This window comes from Oryctolagus cuniculus, chromosome 1 (assembly GCF_051225735.1).
Source record: "Oryctolagus cuniculus isolate XC-2025 breed Fujian yellow rabbit chromosome 1, ASM5122573v1, whole genome shotgun sequence".
Taxonomy (NCBI): domain Eukaryota; kingdom Metazoa; phylum Chordata; class Mammalia; order Lagomorpha; family Leporidae; genus Oryctolagus; species Oryctolagus cuniculus.
The window spans coordinates 47,184,696-47,202,687 of record NC_142867.1 but is presented as its reverse complement, the minus strand read 5'-3'; the positions used below and the strand labels follow the sequence as shown (position 1 = coordinate 47,202,687).

General features: G+C 49.3%; 1 protein-coding gene across 4 annotated transcripts; it reads right to left on the bottom strand.

Annotated features, from left to right (window-relative positions):
• Positions 1-589: 589 nt before the first annotated feature.
• Positions 590-17,438, bottom strand: E2F8 (E2F transcription factor 8). 4 transcript variants are annotated; one of them, XM_089310807.1, is made up of 13 exons: positions 17,301-17,438; positions 15,464-15,592; positions 13,476-13,757; positions 12,940-13,096; positions 10,749-11,063; positions 10,380-10,541; positions 8,737-8,874; positions 6,823-7,026; positions 6,460-6,547; positions 5,687-6,218; positions 2,258-2,390; positions 1,746-2,140; positions 590-1,374 (listed from the first exon to the last, which is right to left on the bottom strand). In XM_089310807.1, exons 2-13 carry the CDS (start codon positions 15,476-15,478, stop codon positions 1,192-1,194), a joined length of 2,604 nt encoding a protein of 867 aa, XP_089166933.1. In that variant the 5' UTR covers positions 15,479-15,592; positions 17,301-17,438; the 3' UTR covers positions 590-1,191. The 4 variants fall into 4 exon arrangements, with proteins under 4 accessions (XP_089166933.1, XP_051707831.1, XP_002708987.1 ...); XM_051851871.3 differs by lacking the exon at positions 17,301-17,438 and adding an exon at positions 16,725-16,973; XM_002708941.6 differs by lacking the exon at positions 17,301-17,438 and adding an exon at positions 15,895-16,312.
• Between the last annotated feature and the right edge of the window lie 554 nt (positions 17,439-17,992).

Sequence of the window (17,992 nt, the reverse complement as noted above, 5' to 3'; positions counted from 1 at the left end):
AGCTCCTGGCTTTTATTCTAATCTCCCAGGATGTAGTGCAACGAATATGGAAGTTAGCTGGGTGTCTTGGACAAGCAAGGCATCTCTAACTTCTAAAAAAAAGTTGTGCTGGGGCTGACGCTGTGGTGCAGAGGTTTAAAGCCACCGCCTGCAGTGCTGGCATCCCCCATGGATGCCAGTTTGAGTCCTGGCTGCTCCTCTTCTGATCATCTGAAGGTGGCCCAAGTCCTTGGGCCTCTGCACCTGCATGGGAGACCTCGAAGTAGCTCCTGGTCCTGGCTTTGGATCGGCGCAAATGTGGCCATTTGAGGAGTGAGCCAGTGGATGGAAGACCTCTCTGTCTCTCCTCTCTGTGTAACTCTGACTTTCAAATAAATAAATAAATCTTAAAAAAACAAAAACAAAAACAAAAAACAAACTATGCAATATGGAGGGCCAGAAGGACTAGAAGGACTAGAAACATTGTGCAGACTTTGCACAGCTAAGGAAGCCCAGGACGTGTTTCTCCTCCCCAGAACGGCCTAATGAGATGAGATATATTCTAGTTTTCTCCCCCACAGGGCCCTAACTGGCCAATGAAAATGTGAAGTACATTTTAGAAAAGTTTTAATTTGAACAATTTATGATTAAAAATACATTTTATAAATAATTTTTCCATAGACTTGATTGAGGATTGTTGTGAATTTTACAAAAAGACATACTGCCACAACAAATTAAAAGAAATTACAAAAAATATAACTACAGCTGTCCTGTTTAAAAATACAACATTATACATCACACAGAGTTTTCTTTGTGCAAAACATTTAAGAGAAGGCTGTGTTAGGCTATCAAACACATTTACTCAAAGGGAAGTAAACTTTAATACAGTAACTTTGCATAATAGTATAGGCACAGCTCAAAAAAAAAAAAAAAAAAAAAAAAGAATCTTTTCTCCCTAAAAGTTAATATACCTTAGTTTAACATTTTGTAGGACTGAAGGCTGAACTTAGCTTTATACAAATATATATATATGTGTTTGTGTGTATTTAATATACATATATATACATATACTATATGCATATAGATGTATATAATTGTAAATAGGTGGGAAATCTACAGCATTCTCAGAGTATATGCTCTCCCAATCAGTCTGTGTACATCTTCTCTATTAAATAACTCTTCAGAAAATTAACCTAGGCCAACATCTGTCAATTAGTGGACATCCTCCGTGGAAACTTCCAGTTTTCGCTGTGGGATAAAAAGAGTTCCTAAGGAAGTTTTATTAGCACCATCCAAATCCATGCAGGAGGAGCCAGTCAGCTTTGTTGGTCCACCCGGGGTACGAAAGAAATTTTCGGTCACTAAGTGTGACCCTTTGGGTGTCACAGGAACAGGCTGATTGGAAAAAGAGGAATGAGAAAAAGAAGTCAAACCCACACAGAAACAAATGTCCGAGCAGACTTGCCAGATGGCACGGGATGCATGTGTTACCATGTTGGGAAACTGGCAAATCCCGAGATCAGACGGAGAGTCGTACATTCTCAAGTATTTTTGTGAAGGGGGGACAAAAATCTCATGATAACCCAATATTGTAGACACACTGGGTATCCTTCCTGGGTTCTCCAAGGAAGATAAGCCTTTGATCCCCTCACCCTCCCATCTTCTCCCTCCCCAAAGCAGGAAAACACAAGTTGAGTTTTCCCATGATGAAGATACTGAAATGCACTAATTCAAGGAAAAATTAAATTCGATGGAAATACTCTCACCTGTTGTGTCCCCATCACAGCAACTGATTGTCCATTCAGGTGGTTCTGGCCTGGGGCTGGGGAGTCATAACTGCTGGCCCTTCCTGGCTGAGCACCTGCATTTTCTGGTATGACACTAACAGCCTCTATTCTTGGAGACACAGGCATGGTTCCAGGCCCAGGGCTCGCAGACACCTGCACACTGGGGGAGATGAGTCCCAGGTGCTGCAGGGTGAAGTTTACAATGGCTGAGCTGGGGTTCTGGACAGGAAGGGGGTGGCTCGAAGCGAGAGCCGGGCTGGTCCCGACAGGTACGGCTGCCACGGATGTTGGTGAGACCATTAGCTTCAAAGGTGTTACATGAAAAGAGGGAAAATTAACAGCAGTGAGTTCAGATGATGTCACTGGAATAACACCTGGAAAGAAAAGGGGGGAAGATATCTTAAAAGCCCAGGCATATTTGCGAGACAGCGGCAAGGCTTAAGTGAACTTGAGACTAGCCCATATTTGAATAGTGTTTTGCATATACTCACCTGCAATGGGGGAGCTGTAGATCCTATGGTTTGGGGAAAGTGTACCTGAGTTTTCTTTACTAGACAAAATGGACTCTGCCCCCAGGGATGAGCACTGGGTGAGAGGGATAAGGTATCCTGATGGGAACAAGGTCTAGAAAACAAGGAGGAAGGGTTTATTTTACACACAAATACGACAGGAAGAAAAACGGCCATGTGCCTCTTCCAGGACTAAATATTCCATGACTGGTGTCTCACCAGACAGAAACTTCCGACGGTATGGGCTACTGGCAGGCCAGCCATCCAGCCCCTAGAGGACAATCTTCTGCCACCCATTCCATTGCTTACCCTGAATACTACACATGGCCCGCTTGTTGAATGCCACCTGTGGTCTCAGCAAATGCTCCAAAGCTGGCACTGAGCCTGCTTAGGGTTAGGATTCACCCAGCACAACACCTTCACACCAACACCCTGACTCCTACTCTCAGACTTGTTGTCAATGGTGATGTGGCGCTAACTCTTAGAAGCAAGTCTCCTGCAGTTGAACACCGGATATGGCACTGCTGTGTTACTGGCTGACTGTTGTTGAATTATGTAGCATGGTTTTACCCAAGGTAATATTCTGAGGGATCACAGTCCCAGGGAACACAAACAGGCAATTACTTGATCCATGATCACATGGTTTGGGAAATGCTGAATTCAACAGAGGCAAGTGGTGCCTTTGTGAGAGGCTTTTCAAGAGACTTCAGTGACAAGAATTGTAAATGTCCAAGTGAGGCAAACAGGGTGCGGCGCTTCTCGGACTATCTGATAACTCCGTTTTTGTGGCCCGTTAAGGAGGATTAGTATTCAAAGAAAACATTTCAAGCCAATGTTGATTTAGAGAAGGCAGAGGCTAAACAATGGTCCATGAGCCAACTCCAACCTTGTGCCTGGTTTTGGAAATAAGGTGTTGCTGGAACATGGTCACGGCCATTCCTTTATGTATTAGACAGCTGCTTTCCTGCTACAGGTGCAGCAGAGAACACACAGCCCACAAAGCCAAAAATATTTGTTGTCTAGCCTTTTACACAAAGTTTGCTGACCTCTGTTCTGGACAATTGCAGTTCTCTCCTGGTACTTTTTCTAACACTCTTTGCTGTAACGATACCAAGCAGTCTTACGCTATGCAAACGAAGTTTACCACAGTTCAAGAATCACAGAGGAAAAAGAGAAGTGATGAATCCACATTAAAGATGCACGTGTTGTTGGGCAGGAGCTCTAGGCAATGACATTACATTCCACGCAGAGAAGGCCAGAGTGCCGGGTAGCCTGTACCTCCCACCACGCCTATGACATCACTGTCCTTTATCAGACAGGAAGCTTCTGCATGCGTGGCTGAGCTGCCTGAAAAGTCTGCTTTAGCCTTACCACGAGCAGGGCTGGCAGAAGCTAAAAGCAGCTCTTATAAACCAGTGGTCTGCCTTTTATCTTCCTTCCCGTCTTTCTTTTTTCCATTGTCAAAACAACAGTCCCCACTTTGATATAGCTGTTAATAGGTCTTTTCTTGGGGAACCAGCGAATTCAGAACCCACAAGGCTAAAACTGTACCACAAGCTCTTAATTTTGTTCTGTAGGTGCTCAGTACTGGCGGTGCTTTGATAGTGGCAGGAACAGAGAATCTCTAAGGGGTAGATTTAGGTGATTTCCAGGTAGTTGCTCTCTCCTGTCTTTAGACACCCTCCTGGGGAACCCATTATCCTGACTGCTGGTTTACCTCTTTTGAGACTTCAGCAAAGCCCACAGTACTCTAATAAAAATGATTTCCCAATTTGCAATAAACTCCTTTCATTACAAAGTCAAATTCTTGTTTAAAAAAATCTGAACTCTTAAATTAGCAAAAGGAGTGAATTTACCATACTTCCCCTGGAATGTCATCTCTTCTAGCCTAGGACAGCCTCCTTGCTGCTCTTCCTATCACGTTGTTGTGTTTTGTTTCCACTACGGCTCTTATTACCCGCTCCCTGACAGCCTGTGTTCCCCTGCAGCCTGTCTTCTCCCTACCTTGGGAACAGACTGTCAGTAAACATTTGTGGAATGTATTAATACAGGAGTCTCTCATTTTCTTTGTTTTGCTCAGTACATGCTAAAAGGAAATGGTCAAAATGCAGCCGTAGAGATGAAGGAAAGAGGCAGAGGGACTTGGAAAATCTATCCACAGAAAAAAACTTAATCCTGAATAACTAAGTGAGCAACAGGGGATCAGTACTCAACCATACCCATTGGCCCAAGGAGATTATAGACCTCCCAGAAAATGGGATCAGGCCAAAGCCTTGTGAGTTCCCCCTAGCACGTACATTAAATGCAAAGTGACACTGTGTAAGATAATAGATGGTTACCATGAGGCCATCCTCAGGGAAGATTTGAGATACTCTAAGGCTCCTTTAATAACAACAGTAACAGATGATCATACCCTTCAGCTTACAGGGTGTCTTAAAAGGATCACAAACTCCTTTCTGTAGCACATCCTGTAACAGATTCACTTAACCCTGCAAAAACGGCAACACAGCCATGGGGCAAGTGGTCAAAAGCAACCGCCGCCAAAGGCACTGAGTATTGGGTTAGCTGTGATCAGAGCTGAGTTTTCTACCCAGTAGTTCATCAGGAAACTCTAGTGCAATGTATTCTTTATAGATGGAGAGCAAGAGGTTTAGAAGTAAAGTAACAGTGGGGCAAAAGAGAGATTAACTTCTGCTTCCTTGTTTAGTGATATTTATGGGATGATAAAGTCTTTCATATATAATGGTCCTAAGAGAAGAAAATGAGATGCTGTCTCTAAAAGAACGTGATGCCTACGAGGTCTGGTTTGTGGGTACACATCAAATAAATAGTAATTCTTTCTGACTGATCTCCCTCTACGAACAACAACAAAATGATCCAGAAAGGCAACCTCTTTAGAAACCAGTGCATCCAGTGTATCTACAGTTTGCCAGCAGCACTTCCATTCTGCTATTTACACAGAGGAGAAATTATGTTTAAATTCTAGGTTGAAATTAAAGATAGGGAAACCATGCATCTTCTACGCAACAGAGGCCAGTTCAGTGACATCAAGCAAGCCATGAGGGGACGACTCAGAGAGCAGGAGCTACAGGAGCCCACGCCTGCATCCATTCATTCGGGTTCTGTCTGCTGGGAAATTATCTAGGACTTGCGTGACAGGTGTTCACATTCCAGTGTGTGAGGGAGACCCAGACTTCATGACTGCCACCCACGGAGCTTTGGAAAACAGCTAGTCATCCCCTCCTACCATGGAAAAACGGCCCCGCCGTCATCCCAGCCAGGGGATTAGCTGTCTGGGGCCTTGTTTGGATTCTAGGATGCTAAGGAATATCTCCTTGGTCTTCTGACCAACATCTCCTCTAGTCAGCAAGGGAATTCCTGAAGCTTCGCACAATGTAAGGCTGTACTTACTGCGGAGACATTTTCAAGTCCTTTCAGGTCCTCTTTAAATTTCTTTTTGGCACCACTGTCCTCGGGCACGCCCGCCCTCTTGGGGCCTCTTTCTCCAGCTGGCTCCCTGTTTCGGTTCTTTGCCCCTTGCCTCTCTGGGGCTGGCAGCAGGCTTCCAGGCGTGGAGGAGCCACTGGCCTTGGGGGCATCGCCGGCTGCCTTCTCGGCCGTGGCATCTGTGGAGTCTTTTGATCCAGTAGTTTTAGAAGAATGGGTGGGGCAGAGTGTTGGGCTCAGGCCTTGGGGTGGCGTCACGGCCTGGGCTTGGGCAGGCTGCAAGTAGATGGCATAGGATGGGCCCGCAGGGGCCTGAGGTAGGATGACGGGCAAGGCTGAGGACAGCGGGCTGGGGATCAGGGGCACCACCCCCAGGGGCTGGATCAGGGATGGTGCCGTCAGCTCTAGCTCAGCATTCGCAGGGGGGTCCGGAGGAGCCACTGGTTTGCAGTGCCCTGACCTTGCCAGTTGGGCTTTCACTTTCTTTCTGGGTTCGCTAGAAGAGAAGATTTAAAACATGACACAGTGGAAATTTTCTCTGGAATGTCTACCTCTTTTACGTCTCAGATTGAAGCCACACTTTTCAGAAACTGGCAGATAGTTTGTTATGATCGAATAGGAGATACAGAAAAGATTATCCCTCCAGTTTCCAAGGCGAGCCTAGTCTCTCATCAAGTCATCCTAGTAGCCCAATGCCAAATGATTCCCCCACTTGCTCCAGAGCACCGCCAGCCTACCTTGAATGCTCTTCCAGCTGCATTTTGCAAATAGCCGCGAGCTGAGCCATCTTGTTTGGGAAGGGCGTGGAGTTCTGAGAGCTCTCAGCTGATGACACAGAAAGGGAAGGGGCAGTTGGTCAACGCTGGAGAGTCAAGTGTGCGTGTGGCTGGGACCTCCCTAAAGGCACAGGGACAGAAAACGCGCACCTCCCGGGAAGCCGCACAACCCCGCCCGTTTGCTTTCTATCCTGCAGTCCAGACCAAAGTCAGGCTGCAAAGGGCTCTGGGAGTCTGGACATGAAAGCAGTTCTCTAACAAGTGTCACCGGGGACACGGAAGCTGACGGCCACGAGATGAGCCCCGAGGGGACTGACGACGCACCTTTGTTGGTCTTCACAGGGCTACTGGGAGCAGAATTTATCTTCCTCCGGTCACTTTCTATACTCTTCACCAGCTTGATGAGAGACGGGTGGCGGGTGAAGCTGGCCTTCCCGCGTGTGGAGAAGAGGTTTTTGGCACAGCTCTCTTTGGCAGACCGCCTCACCTCCCAGTCCGAGGGGGTGAAAGGAACGAGGGGGCTGGGGTCTGAAACAGAGAAAGGTCCATGACATGGGGGGCGGGGGGCGTTCAGCAGCCTCCAGAGATCTGAAGTGGACATGCGGTTCTAAAACAGTTTGAGGGACAGAGTGGTGACAGTGACAGAGCACCGACTATGTGGCAGGCGCCGCTGTAAGAGTTTAACATCCATAACCTTATTGAGCCATTAAATGACTTCTACTTCACATTTTAGCACGTCTGGAACTGCGCTGCACAGCCATCCCTTGGTGTCCACAGGGGACTGCTTCCAGGACCCCTGTGGGCACCAAAATCTGAGGGTGCTCAGGTCCCTTAGGTAAAATAGCACAGTATGTGCATATCAAGTATGCACATCCTGCCATACACTTGAAATCATGTCTGGTTTACTTATAATAACTAATGCAATGTAAATGTTATGTAAATACAATGCAAATGATAAACCGATTTGTTTAGGGAATAACAACAAGGGAAAAAAAAAAACAGCTGTATGTGTTCAGTAGAGACACCAATTTTTAAAAACAGATTTTCTTGGCACTGTGGCTCAGTGGGTTAAAGCTGCTGCCAGCATCCCATGTGGGCACTGGTTCGAGTCCTGGTTGCTCCACCTCTGATCCAGCTCTCTGCTTATGGCCTGGGAAAGCAGTGGAGGATGGCCTAAGTGTTTGGGCCCCTGCACCTTCATGGGAGATACAGAAGAAGCTGACTCCTGGCTTCAGCTTGGTCTTTGTGGCCATTTGGGGAGTGAACCAGTAGATGGAAGCTTTCTCTCCCTCTCTCTGTAAACCCTACCTTTCAAGTAAAATAAATAAATCTTAAGCAAACAAAAGAAACCCATATTTTCTACTCTTGGATATATTTGAATCCATGGACACAGTGGGCTGATTAAATCTTCGGCCGTGCCATGCCGTTTTACAGTGTATTTTTGCAGTTTTCCTTTCTGAGTGATACAGAAGCTGTGCATCTCACCATCAGTGGAGTCTGGGATCTGATGAGATATGGAGGTCCTCCCCACAGCCATAGGAGGTGGGGACTTCTCAGGGAAAGCATCACCGTGTCCAAGAGGACAGCTGTGACCCTGACACCAACCAAGCCACTCAGGGTCTCCCAGCCAGTGCATATGGGCCTGGTCAGTAGGGCCCAGAGCCTCTACTCCAAACTTTGGCACCACTGGCTCTCTCTCTCTGACATTGTATGCAAAACCACAGTCACCCTGCACAGGTGCCCCTGTCCTCCCCATTTCACACGTGAAGAAATCCAGCTTCAGAGAAGAAGCCCGGGCTGCACAGCCGGTAGGCGGCAGAGCTGGGCCTGGACCCACGTTCTTGCCATTTGCCGCTGATTCTGGGCAGGGGCCCTTGATGGGATGTGAAATGCCAGGATCGCAGAGTCAAGAGGAGGACGAGAAATCCCTGCGTCCATACCAGCACGGATTCCTCGAGTGATCACCCAGCACCATGAGAATAACAGCAACAATCACTGACAGTGTTTCAGGTCCTTCCCAGTCCAGACTGTACCTCCTGCACACAGCCTGGGGAGTGCTTACGGTCTGGGGTTGCTGACAGGGCCCGCAGCTCACTCTCTACACTGGCACTCATGTTTGTCTTTTCAGCCATGTTTGTACGTAGCTTCTGCGTGGGGGTGTGGCTAGGAAGGGGGAGGGAGAATATCTCCTGATGGACCTCAGTTCAAAATAGTGAAGCAAAGGAAGAAAACACATACCATTGGCATTTGGACTGATTTCCGGGCCTGTCCATTTAAATGCTGGTTTTCGGCCTCTTTCCTCTGTAACGTGAACTTTCTTGATAAGATCCAGGCTACTCAGAACATTCGCTATATCATATAACCTCCTAATTTTTGCTGGAAAAAAAAAAAGCATATTTGATTTGACTTGATTCAATGGAATCATCAAAGATCAAAGGATTTTGCTCCATAAGGACTTCATGTATATTCTAACAGCTATCCTAACCATCAGTGTTGGAGAAATGGAACTCCTTTTAAGTTATGCGACTGATACTGCTTTAATTACAGTAACAAGAAAGGTTTTAAATATTTAGAAGACTCACGAAACGACAAGAAAACATACTGAAAAAGGAAAAATGCCTTGATGAGATGATGCTATGGGGACCCACGTGACAGATTTTGATAAAAGGCCGCTTTCCTGGCTATCTTTTAATGACAACCTGCACGAATCTCACACACAGCAATAAAGTATCAGTGACAACCGCCTGGCTTGTTTGCTCTCTACACTTCACAACAAGATTTAGTTAACACCATAAGCATGGAAAACCCCGTACCTCACAAAATGTGCAAGTTTTTCTATTGGCCTTTTAGAACATGTTGATTCTACAACTCTCCTGTGCCCTGTTACACAGGTCTGTGTTTACTTCCACGTCAACAATAAACAATTACAACCTGAGTCCCCCCTCTGAGAAGCCAGGCTGGGTGGTTCTAAAATCCCAGGGGATTCCACAAATGACCCATGTGTGACTCATTCCTGGCATAGTTTCCGGGGCTGTGACTACCCAGTGATACAGGGAGAGCTAGGTAGGGTGACGCAGAGGAAAGCAGGCAGCCCGGCCGTGGGATCAGGGCTTGGTTCCTGGAACTGCGATCTCCCAGGCCAACTGAGCACACTGCTGCCTCGGCTCTCTACGGAACTCCCACTTCAGGGACACACTGGCAACCTGAGGATGTGCGAATGTACCTCCCTGGGGCTTCCCAGGATGGGAAGACGTCTGTGTGAGAGTGCCGCAAGCATTGCCCACGGCCTCTCTGGCTGCTCGGGGTGCCTGTTCCTCACCCGCCAGGCTCACCCGCAGCAGAGACCTCTCCCCACCAGCGGGGCACCCCTTCCCACACCTTCTCTCTGCTCCTTCTCCTCATGGCAAGCCCACCAACATCTGGCACAGCCGTGAGGGTGGAACCCTGGCTTAGGAACTCAGTCTGCAGAGAGCCTGGCCAGAACTGTCCCGTCCCTTCAAAGTGGCGCAAGAACTGTGCCACAGGTCACTTCAGGGGACAACTGTCTGAGTCACGCATCGTCTCCTGTGTCAGCGTCAGGAGAGCGAGCAGAGACCTGGGGTCCAGCCCCACTTCACAGCTTACTTCTCAGCATTTAGAAATCAGACACTAGATTCTAAAATGGGGACCACGCTGTGGCATAGATCAAAGGGTCAGACAGATGAGAACAGCTGGACCTATCTTTGAATCCTGATGTTCATGAGAGCAGGACTGCCATGGCTTCAAACAGAAGACAATAAAGCAAAACCAGAGATGTGCCTGTGAGCGCAGTACACTCGGAAATCAGTCTCAACCGAGATCTTACTAATAGGGCTCCGACTTGCGGCCGTCGCGACACTTACTTTTGAACTTGCTTTTATCCAGGTCTTCGACGTGGTCCTCCCCAATTAAAATCTTGGCAGCAATTTCCAGGCTCACTATCTGGGGCGTTGACACCAAAAACAGCATCACAAATTTCTGGCTCATCACTCGTAAAGACTTGTCTTTGCGGCTGTTGACAGAGGCTTTGGAGAAGGATGAGGATTAGAGAATTAAAATTCATGAAGGGCCAAGTGACTTCTAAAGTAACAAGGCTAAAAATATCACCACCTGATCACACGGCTGCCAACTGCAGCGCTTCACCATAAAGGCCTCAGTAGCTTGAGAGCAGTGTTCTCCAAGGGACTTTGCTTTAGACCTTGAGAAGGGCTTTCACTATTACCATCGCTCACCTGCCCGAAATTCCACTCCAGGGAGTTCAACAAAACACATGTCTGGGTGTCCGTTTTGGCCCGTGTTTGATTTGATGATGTGATCCTCGATACTGTAACTCTTAATGAAGTCAAACTCTTGTTCGTATTCTTTCTTTTTGATCATCATAATCTGCTCGGCGTACTTATTCTCCTCCCCGACGGTCTTCAGGGTCCCGAGCGTCTTGTTGAGGTTGTGTCTCCCGTGCCAAGTGTACCTGTTTTTGGCAAGACGGCTCACCATGTGTAAACTCTCTAGAACGTTCACAATATCGTAAATTCGTCGTCGCTCAACATCTACAAAGAATGTGCAATTGAATTCAGATTCAGTTTCTGAAGTGGATGCGCTTTTAGCAAGTCCTGTTATATGACCCCGAACCCACTGACTAATCAACTATGGAAGAAAAATTTCTTCAATCCAAACACATTACAAAAATCTGATTTTGAAAGGTAGAGTCACAGAAAGAGAGGGAGAGGTAGAGAGAGAGATCTTCCTTCCATCCACTGATTCATTCCCTAGAGGGCCTCAATGGCTAGGGCTGGGCCAGGCCAAAGCCAGGAGCTTGGAACTCCATCGGGGTCTCTCACATGGGTGCAGGGACCCAAGCCCTTGGGCCTTCTTCTGCTGTTTTCCAGCCTATTAGCAGGGAGCTGGATTTTAAGCAGAGCAGCAAGAATGTGAACCACTGCCCATATGGGATGCTAGCATTGCAGGCCGTGACCTCATCTGTTGAGTCATAACACCAGCCCCTAAAATTACCTTAACCTAAAACAGAAGAGATAAGCTGAGCGGCTAATATATTTTGAAATACAGCTTACCCTTCTAAGAATTTGCCTTCTAAGAATTTCTAAGAATGTGCTATCTAAACTCATCTACTCTTCGCACGGACTTAAGACTCTACATCACCAGGTAGGATGTACCCTATCTTTCAGCTAGTTTCTCTTGGTCACCTATTATGTCCAAGCAATGTTGTAGATTAGGATACGTTGTGAACAAAACTCTTATGGCACTCCCCTTCCAGTGACAGACACTGAGCAAAGGGACTAATAAGCACGCGATGAGCATTCTGTTAGAACGCAGTGTGCACTGTGGAAAAAAGAAAGTGGAATGGGTAGAAGGATCAGGAGTGCCGGAGGGGTGCCAGGCAATTTTCAGTTCAGTGGTCAGGTGGGGCCTCAGTGTGCTGTGTCTGAGCAGAGATGTGAAGGAAGCAGGGCAGAGAGCTCGGAGGCCCTCGGGGGGAAGGAGCAGCCCGGGACGGAGGCCCACAGACAAGCGCTGCTCTGGATGCATCCTTCCTAAGATCTGGGAAGGCTGAGTTCATCAAACAGCTAGCTGTGAGTCGGCAATGAAAGGAAATGTCTCGAGCAAAGAATTCTGACACTGCGGAGTATTGAAAGCCCAATTTAAATAGACTCATGGAGGTTACAGAATTACTAATATATTAACGGTAGCTAAAAAGTAAGTAAAATTAGACACACAGACATGAACATATAGGAGGGTTTTTATGAAACTACATGGCTTTTGCATGTCTCTGAAATATTAGTACTTTGTACATATCATGTGATTTTTATAGGCAGGTGTGTGTGTGTGTGTGTGTGTGTGTGTTACAGAGGTTATACGAGGAATGGGTTAGGACGTATGGAATTTGGGTAGTAAAAACTCGAGTTTGCTATTTTCTGGCTCTGTTCCCTAGGGTGACCAACTACCTAGCTGGTCCAAGCCTCTGTTTCTTCCTTTTGAAAGTGCAGATAAGAATACCCACCTCACAAGTTCAGGGTGAATGTTTCCTAAAGCTGTTTGGTATATATTAGGCTCTCAATACATGTTGCCTCACTCTTTCTTATTACTAATTTGTAACTTTGGAGAGCAGGTTCATCCCCTGCCTTTGGCTCTGCAGCTTGCTTGTGAAACAAGCTGTAAAACAATGTTGCCTTCCTTTAAGCTTTGGAAACAATCTATAGTCAGAAGCACTCTCCCATCCCCCACCCCCAATCCCTGGCTTTTCTGGCTTCTAAGATCCACATTAGAAACAGTGGCCTTTATTTTCAAATGAAGGGGGCTTCATCCCCCCCACCCCACTTACTTGTATCACTTACAACCCCCAGCTGGAGGAGCCCGAGTCTGAAGGAGTTAAGTCCACCCATTCCAGTGCCCTCTCTGCATACTTACTAAGTTCTTCCGCCACTTCATCCAGACAGATGTCATTATTCACAGCAGGGTTGGGATAGTTAGGGTAGCGCGCTAGGAACTTATGACACAAAAGTCCTAAACTTTTCTCTTTTCGACTTGGTTGGGATTTCTCATATTCATCTCCGGATAAGTGTTCCTGCGAAAGACAAGGTAAACAATGTCTTACTCAGCCACAAAACATGACAGATTTATGTGGGGCATCTGTACTCGGTGACTAACACGGCTCACATGTACGCTGGCCTTCAACAGCTGCATGGTTTAGGTGGGGGGGGAGGGGACAGGTAGGGGAAGCCAGAGACAGAGAAGTTTGAGATGAGAAATAACTGGATGGTTCCGAATGCTCCCTGCTCCTGCTGTATTTGGTGGGGTCTGAGCCCTTCTGTGGCCTGCAGAATGGATACTATCAGCTATGGGTGGTGACGCCTTCAATTGCTGGTATCCATAGAAGCCCCAGCCTTTCCGTCCAGCCCCCCACCCCTATCTCCCACCCGTCTCCCAGTCCTGGGAAAACCTACGTGTAAACAGTCTTTGACCTCAGGTAATCCACTTCTGTTGTCGAATAACCCCCTTTTCTGATCTCTGCTGCGGATCTCAGGGCTCACGGCACTGATAAGCATCTTCAGGTTGGCCGTTGGTGTCCAGGGCTCCCCTTGGGACACTTCCTTGGGTTTGGTGGGTGTGGTTAAAGAGCCAGCGAAGTCGGGCTGGAGCTCAGCCAGCACTATATTTGCTGCAGTGGATTCTTTCAGAGGTGTTTTCATCAATCCCCTTTTATGTGGCTCAAAAAAGAGATTTTCCTGGTGTTTTTAAAAAAAAAAAAAAAACAAAGCAAATAATTAAATCAGTTGTGAAGCAGGGTTTAGCAGACAGCTCTTGACTCTGGAAATTACTACAATGAATGGACTATGGAGAAGGAAAAAAATGTACAGATGATGAAGTTAATGAGCATATTCCAAAACCACTTGACACTGCTCATTCACATCATCGTATTTCCCATTTTTAATTATGCCAGACCTAAATGGACCTAAATATTTCCATCTTATGTTGCCAGAATTTTTTTTAAGAACTTGAATTAAAAATGATAACTTTTGACTTTATTTTTGAAATAAGCTGAGATTTAGAGAAGGTACAGTGCTCCCATGAAGCCTTCGTTCATCTTCCCCTAAGTGGCCAGATGTAAGTGATCCTGAACTCCTAGAAGGGACTTTTGCTCACCGCACTATAATAAGCAGTGGCCTCCAGGGCAGAAACCATTATCCAGCTTGCCTGGTGGGTGTATGCAGTGGGTGCTCAATAAAACACCACTCACGTGGGAGAGTCAGGGGGTCAAGGAGATAAAGGCGAGGGTGAGCATATGATCAGGCGTACCAGGAAGATCCAGAGTGCCTGGAAGCCTGACCTCTCACTATTAGAGTCGGATCCTTGAATACCCAACCTCTCACTGTACGCATGGAGAAAGTGGGGCACAGAAAAGTAACACTGGCTCCCCAGTCTCAATGCCGGCTCCTGGTAGCCCGGGGAGTGCCCCTGAGGCAGAAGAGGATGAAATACCAGCAGTTCATAAGTACGGCTACTGGAGACCAGGGCACTCACACGCTCCTCCCACCTAGGTCTGCTCTAAAGAAAATGCTGGCAGCATGAGTGAAGGACCAGAGTTCTGCTGATGCCTCAGAACAGGAACGTGGATTGCTGGGACCGTTTTCCAGGTCCAAGACACCGCTGGTATTTTTAATGAATCCTATGTTCCTCTTGTGTGGCGGAGGACACCCAGGCTGAGTGATGTCACATAGGACTGGGACCTGGGTCTTTGCTCTTCAGGTAGGGAAGCCAGACTGGTGGAACCAAGGGGGTGGGAGTGGGGGTCCTTGCCGGCAGGTGTTCTGACCCCCAGTGGGTTTTGTTCTACAGGCTGCTGTCCTGTGTCTCAGACTATCAGGAGAAATAGTACTTCTCATGTTTGACTAACATCTAACATTTTCAGGAAATCTGCAACTAATTTCACTTAAAAAAAAATCAGATGTTGGACACCAACCTAAGACACCCTCACTGAATTCTTCTATAATTTTGCAAAACCTTTATATCATAAACAGTGTTTTGAGGTCCCAACAGTTAAACAAGTTGACAATTTGAGAGAAAACTATCTTTAAAAGAAAACCAATCTCACATCATGGCCAATGCCCTTTCTGACTTCCAACTGCTCAAGAACTCTTAGAAACATCACGATGTAACTATGAAATTTTTATTATTCTTAAAATTACCTCTTATTTCTGTTCACGCCTCTGTGATGTCCCGCACAAAATCATTAAAAGCTAGAAAGATAACTTTAACTCCCTGCTAACCTACTCCCCTTCCAACATGAAGTTTCTTTCCTTCTGGGCTTTTCCAGAGGCTAGCCAGAAAGAGATGTGACACGAATAAAATGCTGGATAACGAAAAACTGTGCAGTTAAACGGACTGCATCACATTGAACACTGGAGCAATGACGACTGAAGACAAAAAGTACCTTTTCGTTCTCCATGCTGTAAATTTCTCATGCATTTAGAGTTTCTTTGAAAACGAAAAATCTGGAGATCCTCCCGAAATTCCCAACTGTTCAAGCAGGCCAGTCGATTCTATCAAAAATTGTAAGATCCTTAAAGGACAAGAAGGGATAGGAAAAGTGAGAGGAAAATAAGAACCAGGAGACCTTCTTGGAACATTCCTCCGAGGGCCGGAGAGACCGCGGGGACCCAGCCTAACGAAACAAGACCAACGAGATGCGCATTTCATCCCCCTCGACGCAGCCCGGAGCAGCAGAAAACTTCCCGACAAAAACGAGCAAATTCGTGCGGCACGCCGATGGGCTGTCACGAGGCATGCAGCCGCCCGCGCGACCTGCAGAGGGGGCCGCAGCTCCTCTGGGACCCCACCGACGCGACGGCAGCAGGCACCCACCTGTTCAGGGATCTGGGCTGGGCCCAGGTAGCTGCACACAAGGCTGCATCTGGCTGCCTGGATCTCTCCCCTGAGACACACGTGTACAGGCTCAGCAGTGAAGGCTTGCAGCAAGCTGCTAGATGCAAAGCTCCCAAATTCAGTCCCTAAGCTCTAAGCGCGCTGCTGGCCATTTAAACAGTGCCTCATGATTAAGACTTTTTTTTTAAATATATATATATATAAAGACCTCCTTAAAGACGCGAAGCGATAAGGCACTCGCTCTTCGGGTGGCCGGCGAACGCTACGATCTGGACTCCACCACCGCAGACTGCCTGCTTCCCGCCAGGCACCCAGGTGCAGCGGCCGCGGCCACCTTCTGCGCGCCCCGCGCTCTAGCCCTCCTCCCGGTCACTCGCCCCTCCCCCCAGGCCCCGTCGGCCCGCCGCCCGCCCGACAGTTCCCGGACAGCATCCTCGCGGTTTCCAGGGAAACGGGTCCCGACCAATCAGAGAGCCCGTCGCGGCCCCGCGATTGGTTGGCGGCACCAGGGGCGGGGCCGGACCTTCCGCCTTCGATTTAAAAATTTGGCGCGGAAAGCCGGACCGTGGCCGGCGCCGCCCCTTAGCTGCGCGGGGCTTGAGCGCGGGCAAACCCGCGCCCGGAACCACGGCATCCCCGCCCCTCCCCCTCGCTCGCCCCCGCCCCTCTGCGCGGGAGCCCGGCTCCTCCCTCCACGGCCCCCGGCGGGGCGGGAGGCGGGAAACGGCCGCCGCCGCCGCCGCCGCCCGCCCGAGCCCGCTCCCGGTGCGCGGCCGGCAGGGCGACGCGCCCCTCTGCGTCCCGCTGACCTGTCAGTCCGCCTCACGGTCGGAGCCGGCGGGGGCCGAGCGGGGGGATCCTCCGCACCCCTTCCCCGCCCGAGTCCGGGAGCCCGCGTGTGGGGCGATCGGTCCGTCTTTCCGCCGTGCCGAGGTGGGTGCCGGGGGGTTGGCGCCGGGGCCAGGGTCTGGCTGGCCGACGGGCGGGCGGAGGGAGCGTGGCCGTCCTGGAGCAGTCAAGCCCCCGATTTGAAATTAACCCGCTCCCGGCGCGAGCCGATCCCGCGGGCGGGGAAGGCCGCTCCCCTCCCCCACGCCCGCTCTTCCCGGCCCCGGACCTTGCGCACCAATCCGAGCCTCCCGGCCCCGGCTACGGACGAATCAGGGGCGGGCGCCGCCCTCTGGGCCCGCCTCCGCGGCAGAGTTGGGGGAAAGTTCTGCAACTTTTTTCCTTTTTTTTTTTCGTTTTTGCTTACGCCCCTTCCCCTGGCTCGAAGTAGGGGAATGATATCTGGCCCGCCCAGGGCTCGCGGGCTGGGACGCGGGCGCCCGGCGACTCCCGGCTTGGGGCCATCTCGCTGCCTGCCCAGTCCCAGATCCGCTCACCTGCCCTGGGGACCCCCAGCAGGATTCCTCCCGTTCCATCCTTGGAGAGCATTTTTATGCTGCCCAGCGGCTGTCCCCACCCGGCTTCCCGCAATGGGTGTGAGGCGGGAGAAGCTTGGCCACTGGTGACCAAGCGCGACGGGCGCAGGGCTGGAGCGCAGCCGTGAGAGCCCAGGTGTGGGAGGAGGAGGAGGAGTGGAGCTGAAAACCCGCCGAGCCTTGCCTGGCCCTTTCTCCTGGACTCCCTCCCACCTGCTCCTACCTTCCTCGCCCCTATTGTCTTCCCTCGCCTTTCCCTCTTATTTTCCCGGCCTCGCGGCGTGGGCAGCTTCGGGCTGGGCTGCTGCCCAGTTGCGGAGTAACCGCTCCGGTGAGGGGACACATTTACAGATGGGGAAACCGAGGCCCGAGCCCGGCAGCCCTGCCTGGCCGCTACTGGAATGGTTTGCCCCAGCCTCCCCAGGCTCCGCTATTTTCCGTTTTACAATGTTTCCCCTTTCCTGAGGGCCGGTGCTGGGCTCGCTGGTTCGCTTGCTTGGACGCCCGTAATAGGGCGTCCACCTATAACGCTTTCGCATGGGTTCTTCCTCCTTTTTATCTTGGCTCTCGAAGCTCCAGCACGGCCCGGGCCACGCTCTCCCTGTCCGGTTGCTGGCTTGGCAGCACAGCACAGTCCTATGTTTCCAGGACGC

What these genes read in the sequence shown, in the direction of transcription:
- E2F8 (XM_089310807.1), bottom strand. An exon ending in AGGTCAAAGACTGTTTACAC is followed by an intron (nt 13,097 to 13,475) that starts GTAGGTTTTCCC and finishes TGTCTTTCGCAG; the next exon opens with GAACACTTATCCGGAGATGA. An exon ending in TGGAGTGGAATTTCGGGCAG is followed by an intron (nt 10,542 to 10,748) that starts GTGAGCGATGGT and finishes CCTTCTCCAAAG; the next exon opens with CCTCTGTCAACAGCCGCAAA.